We start from the raw sequence: 12,177 nt of genomic DNA, 5'->3' as shown, positions 1-12,177 counted from the left end.
GATTTTTGACCCAATGTAGCTTTATTCTTTCTCAGGCAATTAGCTGAAGGTAATACCAGGTTAGTCCACATAGAACACACTTCAGTTGCATTAAGTTGGGACACAAATGGGAATATTTATCCAAGGGCTACATATTTGGTACTTTTATGTCTTCAACAGTTACAAGCTAAAATCAACATCTTTGTTTTCAGCACAGTAATGAGATTCATCTGTCTGGCTTCCCACTACTGCACAAATCATTCCTGTCTCCTTTTCCCTTTATTAACAGGGGTGTGAAACTCGCATCGTCACATGATGTATCGTGACTTTTTTCTCCTTCACTAAACTGGGCATGGGCGGGCCCAGCGCATGATGCATCTAGCCCGCAGGCCATGAATTTGACAGCCCCTGCTCTATTATGTTGCCTGCTAGCCTCCTTGACATGTAGCTCTCTGTGTCTTCCAACTGAGGCTATAAGAAAACTATACAAAACCATGCCATTAATTGATGGCCAAAGTGGAATGTGTGACCAATATACAGCGTAATGCCAGCCACTCCATTAACTGATCCTCAGAAAAGACACAATGCTATCGTGTTGCTAAAGACCACTAGAATTTGTCATTGCCAGACTACCCAACAGCAGGAAATTGATTAAAATCTTACTTGTAGAACTCTGCCTTATTAGGAATATTTGAATCTGGCTTAGGCCACAGGTCCCTCTATTGCCCACACTCAGCAACAGCCACTACCTAGAGTTGTATGAATATAGCCAGTTGCTTGCAAATCACGATTTGGTAGAATAACAGAGTTGGAAGCAACCTTGGAGGTCTTCTAGTCCAACTCCTGCTCAAGCTGGAAACTCTATAACAGTGAATATTCAATGCTCTATATCCCAGCATTGAACTGGGATCTGCTGGGTGACTTTGGGCCAATCACTCTGTCTCAGTCCAATCTACCTCACAGGGTTGTTATGGTGGGGAAAATAGGAGGAGGAGGAAGGATCGTGTATGTTTGCTACCCTGAGTTACTTATAAAGTAATAAAGAAAGGAAAGGAAAGGAAAGGAAAGGAAAGGAAAGGAAAGGAAGGAAGGAAGGAAGGAAGGAAGGAAGGAAGGAAGGAAGGAAGGAAGGAAGGAAGGAAGGAAGGAAGGAAGGAAGGAAGGAAGGACCTGCTGAACTAAAGTTCATGTACTATTATTAAGGCAAATACCGGTAGAAAGATCTCGCTGACTTCAAATGTGAGTTTCTTCCCTACGTCAGATATTCCCCAATTTTCCAATTATCTGCTTTCTTCAATTGTGTCAAATAGTGTCAAATTGTGTCAGAATCTTCTCTATTAAATATTCCTAGAAGAGTGTGTTCCATAATGTATTGTTTAATTGTTGACAATGTTTCTAGGAACTTGATGAACTTGAACACTGTAATCCTTATACAGCGCACAATTGTTTTCTTTCTTCTTTACAACCTTAATGTATTTTTCTTTTAGTTGTGGGAAAAGAGCAGAGTTTCTTCTTTTTTTTAAAAAATGGCAGCATGTTTATTCATGAACAAACATGGATTCCGCTTTTATTATTCACCACCTAAAATAGCAAGACTGGCCAACTGAAATGGCTGTTGCATCTGTATTAAATCATTTTTTTTCACTTCAGAGTAAATGAAGATGAAAATATCTAAAGCCTGAGTTGGGATGAGAAGCTAAGTGAGATTGTGCATAACATTTCCTCTGTTATAGCAATTGACTCATTGATAAGGTTGGTATTTATTTGAGGTACTATTTTTTCATTATAAGTTCCTGAATGCAGTACAAATTCTGACAAGGCTCAATTCAAATTTTGTACAATATTTAGGCAGAGACAGCAAAAATTAATCATCTACATAGTTCTTTAGAAATGAAGTTTAGTTCTATTTTGTTGCTAGTCACTCTGCTATACATACATTTTTCCTGTCTCTTTTTGAGATTAGAACACTTTATTACGTGCTGAAATTTAGATCAAGTTTGGGCAACTTTGAGAATTATGAAAAATATATCAGAGGATGGGAAGACTTTAATAGTACACAAATCAGATATAATACAGTATTATTGTTAGGAAGGAAATGAAACTATAAATTTGAATGAATAAATGAATGAATAGAATAAATTCACAAAACAATCACTCTGATATAATGGTTAATCTGGGTTGACAGCCAATGTCCAATGTGACTTGTTTGGATTTTTTTTAGCACGTGTATATTGACCCACTATAGTTTGTAAATCAGTATAGTGTGTAAAGCAGGTCACAATTACTTGTTCCACAAACTCAGTATGTGAACTCAGCCACAGAAAATGCCTCTAGAACTTCCTTGTCCTCTTTTTTTCCTCTCCCAACCTAACCTAACTCAGTCATGAGTGGTTTGCTCAAAGATCTATGATGTGTCTTCAGACATCTATGTAGCTGAACAATATCAGCAGCTACTGTGTTTAGTAGAAATTATGTAAACTTAAAATGCTATTAAATGAGGAATGATCCTTTGGACAAATCCATCTATCAGGTCTATAAACATAGCGATTTCAAATAATAGCTTCTGTACCTACTTTGCTGGGAAGAAATCTAAGTTCAAAGCTAATGATAGAGCATGTCCTGAGCCGTGCAGGAAACTATATATTATGGGCCCAGCTGCTGCTTGTAAAACCAGACCATCAAAGCATCCTGCCTTGTTTTGCTCTTTATTGCAAGCTCCTTCATAATTTAAGTGAGCTACTTTACCCTTAAACAATTCAACCCAATAAGCAACAGAAACATGACAAACCTCAAGCTACTTACTTCATGTCCTAATAAAAGTTCTCTAAATATATAACCTGTCTGTATTTCTGGAGTCACTCTAGAATATTGCAATGATACAAGTATTTCATTCTGATTAGTTTAAAATACTTAAAAATATGTTGTAAGAGAGAGACGGTTACATAGGCATGATTTTTCTCCATGCCACAGTGTTTCACTTGCGAATCTCCAAAATTCAGTATTCAGGAAAAATGAGAGGAGGGGCTGGAAGGGGAAAAATAGAATATGTAGCATGTCTGAGATGCCCTCAGATGATAACAAGTTGCTGTGCAGCAGAATAGAGGACTATAAACAGTATTAGGCACCTCTGACCTGCTTTCTAGACATAATAATTAAAAATAATGAAAGGATATGACAACATCGCCATGATTATGCTGGGGCTCAATAAACCTCCTGATGTCCTACTTATTTTGATGCACAGCTGAAGAGCAGGTTTGTCTGTCTTTACTAGGTTGAAAGGTTAGTTCTTGTCAACATAACTTTATGCTTTAGTCAGTCCTTGAATCTCTTTGCTTCTGGATTTCCATAAGTATAGAGATGCCTCCTCCTCCTCCTCCTAACATGAAAAAAAGCCATGCTCTCCAGATAGTTTTCTTGTTTTAAGTCAGTGTAGGACAGGGGTCTGCAAACTTGGCTCTTTTAAGACTTGTGGACTTCAAGTCCCGGATTCCCTCAGCCAGCAAAGCTGGCTGAGAAACTCTGGGAGTTAAAGTCCACAAGTCTTAAAAGAGCCAAGTTTGCAGACCCCTGGTCTAGGACATCCTCCTTCAGAAGACTGACTTAAAACAAGAACATTGCTTGATGGATCAGGATAAGGATGATGTCCTCTAGATGTTAGTAGAAGGAAACAAAAACCTTAATTACAACCAAAGATCAAAGCACAAATATGGACAATAAGTTTCAATTAACAAGAGATAGCATAGAGAATTTGATTATTGTAATCTCTGATATTTATTTCCAAAGTTTACCAGATTGATAGAGGAAGAAAAAGCTTTTGTAACCTGTAAACAGCGCTGAAATCCAGCCGGATCTATTCAGCTCGCACAAACTGGTAGCGCTGGCAGTGGGAGGCTCCGTCCACCCACCGGGACATCATCATGTCCCATTTTTTACCCTCTGCGCATGCCCATTCCCAAACAGCTAGCAAAGGTTAGTGGATTTCACCACTGCCTGTAACTCTAAAAGTTGTTTGGTTCTCTAGTAAAGATACTCTGGGGTCATATCTTTAGGCCTGCTTCTCTTTTTTTACCCTATTATGCATCTACAATCATAAAAAATATTCTATACATATATAGTCCTTGTCTGAATTTCTAGATATTGCAGTAATTAAAGTTAAGAGTTTGTAATTACATGAATTGTGGCCTATTTAAATACATAGGAAGGCTCTTCTTTAGATTCCTTGCTCCTGGACATTATAGCAAGTAAAGGATTTCTCAAAGCCTAAGCTGCAAGGATAATATCCATTTCAAATATTCTACCAGTAGTTCTCTTTCCTGTGATGACCGGTGATGAAGGGAGGAGTCCTTGGAATTAACCTTCTAATCTGGGCTGACTGGAGCTCTACTTCTATCTTAGAAATAAGATAGGGACTGCTGCCCACCCCAAAGGAAAATAAATATGTACTGTAATTACAACAATTTGCCCTGACAACATATGGAGCGGGAAGAAGCCTTAGGAAACTCTGGTGATTGCATGGTTGAGAGATGCCAATTGCACATTTGATGTCTTCATGCATATGCCTGTCTTGGCCTTACACAAAATGGCCAGTTTCTCTCGGCACAGCAATATCAATCTACATCCAGCAAAGTGAAACAGTTTCAGGCAGTGACATCTGAGAGGCCAGAAAAAGAAGATGTCACTGTGAGGGTTTTTAAAACGTTGCTCGCTACACTGGATGTACAACGTCATATTACAAAGCTGCTTCAGCAAAATGTCAGCCTTAAATCCTGCATTTCTCTTTTTGCTCAAGAATGACTGGATTCTCTCCACTTTCGAGGAGGTCTCTGCCAGATGTAGCCAGCAGGACAGAACGTTATCATGTCATCTGACTAAAGTTTGAAGATTTATGAAGGCTTGACATCTGTTCTTGACAGAAGCTTACACTCGGAAAGAAAGAAATAATATTACAGTGCTGTCTATTTAAGGGATTATTCCAGGCCGCTGAACTTGGAAAGAGCCAACAGAACTTGTCTAATGAGCCAGAGAGATTGCTCCTCCTACGTTTGGGGGCCACAAATGACAAATTGCAACGTTCCCATCTTTGACCTAGAATGCAGCATAACCAGTCTGAGGAATTATTTTCAGAGATAGTTTGCAATTATAAATGGGTCATCATAACAAAACGTGGAAGGGGATTCTGCCTGTATAGGATTCTGCCTATCACTCTTCTAATCAATGTAGCGAAATGATTTCCAACACCTCTTTCATCCAAAACATTTTGGAACGGTCTTCGCTGCAATTATGTCCTGAAAGATTCTTCACTACTAATTTACCACATTTTGGATTTTTTTAAAAAAAACCATTTTCCTCCTTTTTTTTTTTTTTTAACATTTATATCCCGCCCTTCTCCGAAGACTCAGGGCGGCTTACATTGTGTAAGGCAATAGTCTCATTCTATTTGTATATTTATATACAAAGTCAACTTATTGCCCCCCCAACAATCTGGGTCCTCATTTTACCTACCTTATAAAGGATGGAAGGCTGAGTCAACCTTGGGCCTGGTGGGACTAGAACCTGCAGTAATTGCAGGCAGCTGTGTTTAATAACAGGCTTCTTACAGCCTGAGCCACACCGCGGCCCCTCATTTCTCCTTATCATACTCAACTTTTGGGAAGCTGCCTGTGAAGCATTTGACTCTGTTTCCTTCAGCGTAGCTAATTCACAACTGAAAAGGAATCCTATAAAGAGTTATAAGGCTGTTGTAGGAACAAACTTTCCTATGAGCAAAGTTTAAGAACATAGACATGATTTGAACTTTAAAACATTTTTAAAGTTTGAATCATGTCTAGATTCTTAAGAATTTTTCTCTCACAAATTTAAACATTAATTCTTTGTTAACTTTTTAATAAGCTTTAATCAGATTTGATTTGCCATTGATTTTTCCTAGTTCATTTGTCTATGCAAACTGGCTTCTAAGTGGTTACAAGCTAACTATATTATAATTCTTATATTTATAGACTGCTAACCTCTAGGGACTAATGGTTTATAGATAATATACATAAGAAACAAAATATATACAAAACTATAGTGCACAAATTAATACAAATATTAGAATAGAATAAAATAAAATAAACCGAAACTAACTATAAACAAAGCAAGTTGAAGTAAGGCCTAAATGGTATCTGGAAGATCTATGTTAGGATAGGAGCCAGATGAATGTTCACTACAAGGTCCTTCCCCAAAATAATGTAGCAACTAATAAGCAGCTACAGTGAGACTCCCCACCCCCTTACCTTCCTAAAATGGGCCCCCACTAATAGTTTCTCCCAGGTAGATTGACCATGCAAATTCCAATAGGAGAATGTGAAATTGCAGATAATTAGTCACAAAACTGTAAAACTTTATAGGTTAATACCACAACTTTAAATTGCATCTATGGCCCTACACTATTGGCAAGAAGTCAATAGTTGGCAATTATATTGGCAACCACATTACAGCATTGCTCTGTTCTGGAGAATGTTCACCACACAAATTGTGCTCTGAACCAACTGCAGCTTCCATAAAATCTTGAAAAGTTGCTCCACATATTGCATATTGCAGTAGTCTAAGCGGGTGGTAATGAAGGCATGGGTCGCTATAGCAAAATCCTCCTACTCAGGTAGGATTTCAATTGGATATTAACGTGGCTAGAAAGAAGCCCCCACCTGCTGCTGCAATAGAAGCAGTCAGTCTAGAAGAACCACACATCATGGGCTTGCTTCTTCAGGAGTAAGGACATCCCATCAAGAGACACCATTGTAGCAAGCAGAGAATTCAAATGGACAAATAGCAACTCTTATTACTAGGATTCCATTTAAGTTGGTTTTCACCCATCCAGGCCTTCAAGCCTCCAGTCACTTGGACAGGATTCCAACTGTATTTCCTGTCTGGCCTGGGGAACATACTTAACCCCAAATATTTGGGGTTAAATACCTCTTCTGATGGTTTAATGTAAATGGTAAACAGCAAGGAGCAAAGAACTGACTCTTGTAACAACCCAGAAAGGAAAAGCCATCAAGCCAATCTCTCCTGCCTCACAACCACTAACCAGTAAAGTGAACCACTGCAACACACACACACACACACACACCCCAAAACCAAGAACTAGCACACTACTTAAGAGTGAAGGAACTTTACTCTTAAGTAGCCTGAAAGATGGACAAAATTTAAATTATATGCATATTCAACCAGTATTGCTATGCAGATAAACCTCGGGACTGATATTACATTAAGAACAACATCCAACACTTGTTTGTATAAGCAACCTTTCAAGCCTCATTCAAGGAGATCATAAGCTGGCCTTGAATATTTTGGCACCTGAAACAAAAATCTAGAGTAAACAGTCAGGGTTATATGATAATCTCCTCAAGTGACTAAGATTGCGCTGGTTTATCAGCATGTTATACAAGGACATAGAGTGGATTCTGTTAATTTTTAGAAAAATAAGCTTGTGAACTACTTTCAAAAGTAGTTCTAGCTTTCAGAAGTATGTAAACCTCTAGGTGGGAGAACATTGCCCCAAGTCAAAATCTTGAGACTGAGACTGTCTTCCTGCTTATTCAATGTTACTGGTGCCATTGGTGGCAAGAATGGTAGTTGGAATTGACCTTGTTTGTATACTTAAGCAAATATTTTAACTGCCTGGAAAGAGAGCAGGAGATGTGCTGATAGGAAGCCATGGGATGCCAATTACCGTGCTACAGCTCTGGCAATCTTTTCAAAAAAGTTAAAAAGCCCTGTCAAATGCAATTTCTCTAAGTCTAAAGGCACTTCTGTTGGAGACCATTTGCACAGCCAATAGGATGCTGATGCACTCTGTGCAAGTTCCTCTGAGGCATGATCTGAAAGTGCTGTCAATCAAATGAGAAAATATTATGCTTAGTAAGTTAGTTTGTGTAAGTTCCTTGTGTCCTGATGATGTGCAGGCAGGGGATTATGGGAGCTGAAGCTACCTGTCATTTGATTGTAGTAAGTTCTTTAGTAAGAATTGTAACATGCTTGGTTCATCTTCAACATTGAAAAACAAAGCACATTTTCCTACTAGTGAGTAACCGCATCTTCCTAGCTTCACAAGTGGAAATCGCTTGTGAGGAAATTACACATGACCTACATGCTGCATTATAGATGACATATCCAGAACTGACTAGAAGGAACTATTCCTGCATCATTAAAGGATAACAAGGAATTTAAGCTAGTAGCCAATACATACTGTTGGTTTTAGCTATGTTCAATCCTATAAGATATCAGATCCAAGGGTTCTTCTTGATAGCTGCCAGAAATAAATTCTGGACATACTTTAGTTCAGTGTTTTAAAAACACAAACAACAGAATCCTACCAATTCAGGCTGTCCAAATTTACTTAATTCCAGATATGGTAGCTTCAGCTCCCATAATCCCCTGCCTGCACATCATAAGGACACAAGAAAAAAAAATACACTAAATAATGTCCCATTTTATCTTAATTCATTTCAGTGCCTACTATGAAAATCTAATATATAGTAATGTGCAATACAATTATACATATGTGCACTCACAAGAAAGTCCTACTGACATCAGTGAAACAATCTGACAATAATCCAGAGTGCACAAGATCACAAGACGATTCTTGGGCCCTTTCAAAATCCCTCCAGAGTGTGAGCCAATCAAACTTTGGAGATTATGACATATATTCAATGAAAAGGGGGAGTTACCGGAAATAAGGATATAACAATAGGAGCTCTTTAAACAAAGTTTCCACTACAGTCTTATAAAATAAAGCCAATAATTCTTTATAACCTCCCTCTTCTGAAAATGATTTTTAGAAATGCAGGAGGAGGAAGGAAAGAAATGCATGTTCTGCAGTCTTCCCTTTTACTCACAGAACAGTTATTGTTATGCCTTATCTTCAGGGAATTGCATTTTTAAAAGTGGGATGAGGAAGACCTTGATATGTTCTTTATTTTTCTAAAAGACATTGCTAGAGGACATTCACGATAAAAGAATAAAAGAGAGGTAGATTATACAGCCACTACAAAAGTTTATCTTATTGATTTAAGGCACAGTGTAACCTACTATTACCAGGTGACTCTGCATGTGGTCACATACAAGACAAAAGATAGTTAAATCAACAAACTGTTAATACCCCTTGATGATATCTGGAATTCTTTTGCTTACCTTAAACAGTCTTAAGAAAATCAAAACCCACATTCAGCAACGTTGCAGATAGTGATATTCCAGAACTATCTATCTTGCCCACATTCAGTGTTGATCCAAATACTGGGGCAGGGTCAAAAAGACAAGATGGCAAGCACCCATGGGATAAAGCCTTATTCCTTTTTCATGTGTGCCACATGCATGCAAAAAAAGGGTGGACACTCAACTATGCAAGTGATACCAGCTTGACTTTTCTGACAAACATTCCACCCAGATGTCCCTGGATCTGAGACAATCTTTTCAGCTGTCCTCAAGCCCTGGTTGCTTTCAGTCCTCATACTACCTACCCAAAATGCTCAAAGGCCACACCTGAAAGACACTGGGCTTAACAAAGCAACAGCATCTGGCTCACTGGACTTAAGAAAAAATCCGGGAATTAAGAACGGCTAAGCAGTGGATTAGTCTATCTAGATCATCAGTAGACTTCCTCTTGCTGGAGGTTTTCAAATATAGTCCTGCACTCAGCACTGAGTTGATTTATATGATCCTTTCAAATTGTTACATTCTATGGTTCTGTGTAACACTTACTACATCTTCCAGGTGCCAATATTGGAATTAAATTTGCCTTCCTCGTGTATTTTGCAGTAGTTATTTAATTAAATTTATCAACCACTTTTCTACTTGTATCAGCATTTATGGCAGCTGCAACCAAATAAACAAATACACAAAATTCAAAGCTTAAAATCAATACAATTAAAATCAGGCATAACAGCTTCTATAATACCTTGTTGTAACTGCATCCTACATTCTGTTACAGGTAGTCCTCAAGTAACAATGATAATGGAACCTGCCCATTATGATTATAAGTCATAATGGTCATAAAATGACTTGGTCACGTGATTTTACAAAAACATTTTTACAGCAGTTGTTAAACAAACCGGGTGGTTGTAAGTGTGAGCTCTGCAGTCAAGTGAACATTATAGTCATTAAGCAAACCCATTGTTTGCTGCGGTGCATTTGTACTGAAAACCAGAAGTTTTGAGCAAAATTGCAGTCTTATGACTGTGGGACTCTGCAAACAGCCGTAAATTCAGCCATGTACCGAGTGCCAAAAGTGTGATCATGTGACCGTGGGGAGGCTGACCATTGGAACTTCCATTTTTTATAGTCCCCTTTTTAGGTAAGTCATAACTTTCAACAGTGCTAAGCAAACGGTGGTAAGTCAAGACTACCTGAACATGGAACAAGCTTTAATTGATAACAAGTAGGGGATACCTTGCCTGTGCCTAAGGCTTTATTGGTCCTATTTTGTTACTACGTAAATAGGGCTCACAACAAAATACTTCCTTTTACAAGAAAGGAACTTCTTATACAGTGGAAGACAGGCCTGCTTCTGGTCCTGTCAGTCAAAAATCTCTGATGATTGGGATCCAGAAGAAGAGATTTCTTTGCTGCAGCACGCATTCTTTGGAACATCTTACTTTCTAAGGAAAGATCTGCCCCCACCCTCCTATCTTTCCACAAGTGCCTGAAGGCATGGTTCCTCCAGTTGGCCTGGGGACTCAGTTGGGGGAGTTCCACACTGGAGGTGGCAGCTGAATTAATGACAGATTCTAGCTCCCCTCCTTGCTTCCCACCTGCCCATCTTTTTGGTCACCAGAGGTGGGTTTCAGGAGATTCTGACCAGTTCTGGAAAACCGGTAGTGGAAATTTTGAGTAGTTCAGAGAACCGGTAGTAAAAATTCTGACTGGCCCTGCCCTCATCTGTTCTCTGCCTCTCGAGTCCCAGCTGATCGGGAGGAAATGGAGATTTTACAGTATCCTTCCCCTGCCAAGCCCATTAAACCACGCCCATCAAGCCATGCCACACCCACCAAGCCACACCCACAGAACCAGTAGTAAAAAAATTTGAAACCCACCACTGTTGGTCACCACATTGGTATATTCTCGTTGTGTTCTTTTGTATTGTTTATTTTATGGTTCTATTATTTTACTTTGGTTCTGTTTACACACCTTTCATTTTATTACTTTTTATTTTTGTAAGCTGCCTGAAGTAGCCCCTTGGTGAAGTAGTAGGCGGCAAATAAATTTAACAAACAAATAAATAAATAAGGTTGCTTCCTTATCAAAGTGCACCTGCGTTTGGTTCCAACAAGCCAACAAAACCTTCCTTGGGGAATGAAGCAAGACATTGTATTCTTTCTCATTATTCCTATTTTCAACTTTATTGTGCTTGGCTTTTTGGTCCAGCTCACATTCAATCTTTGTGGCAATGAGTGTGCTTGGTGCTCTCCCTTCGTATTTGCCAGGGCTCTAAGGAAGCTGGTTTGGAACAAAAGCCATTACCTTTTCTGCTTCTTCTCGACTCATTGCCAGGGCAAGCTGGAGCTGGAGTTCCTCTTCACCGGTAGTCTGTGGCCTCGCCTGCTCCAGGTCAGAGCTGAACCGAGGTGATGATGAAGAAGCTGAAACCGAAGACAAAAACCAGTTAGTAGGGCAAGTAGAATGAAAGCCATCCAAAATGTGCTCTGAAAGAAAGTCCAGTTGTTTCTATAGTGTTTTCTTAGAAAATGGTTGCATAGTCATTAGTGATCTACAAAAGCTACCCTATAAGAATATATATTTTTTAGAATAGAATAACTTTATTGTCACTTTTATGCACTCATAAACTAATACATTAAAATGAAATTTTGTTGCATACAGCTCTCAAAGGGTCACCACCTCCAATATACACTACATAAACATAAATCTATCTGTTAATTATTAATAACAATTTATTAAATTTACAGGCCACCCAACTCCCAGTGACACTTGAGTTGTCTAGCTATCATAAGCACTCTGAATCCTGCCTCACTTGAATAGGGAGAAAGAGATGGAGAGAAAAAGACTAAGAGAAAGAAGAGTGAGAGACAGAGGATTGAAAGATGGAAGGTCACAAGAGGAAGGGAAGAATTATCTGTATTTTTTTTTTCAAGGAAATGCTGCCCTCAAGAGAAAAGCAGTCCTTCATCCTGTCCTAAAAATGTTTTTTACAATAATCTCTTTCTG

General features: G+C 38.7%; 1 protein-coding gene across 4 annotated transcripts in view; it reads right to left on the bottom strand.

The window, feature by feature from the left end:
• EPN3 (epsin 3) overlaps positions 1 to 12,177 on the bottom strand; it is a 56,089-nt gene that overhangs the window by 21,592 nt on the left and 22,320 nt on the right. For all 4 annotated transcript variants that reach the window (XM_058165609.1, XM_058165607.1, XM_058165606.1 and 1 more), the window contains exon 3: positions 11,476 to 11,594. In XM_058165609.1, the coding sequence (XP_058021592.1) occupies positions 11,476 to 11,594 (119 nt within the window). The remainder of the gene's footprint in view (positions 1 to 11,475; positions 11,595 to 12,177) is intronic.

Source organism: Ahaetulla prasina, chromosome 2 (genome assembly GCF_028640845.1).
Source record: "Ahaetulla prasina isolate Xishuangbanna chromosome 2, ASM2864084v1, whole genome shotgun sequence".
NCBI classification, from domain to species: domain Eukaryota; kingdom Metazoa; phylum Chordata; class Lepidosauria; order Squamata; family Colubridae; genus Ahaetulla; species Ahaetulla prasina.
Note: the sequence above shows the minus strand (reverse complement) of the source record. Positions and strands in the feature narration are given on the sequence as shown.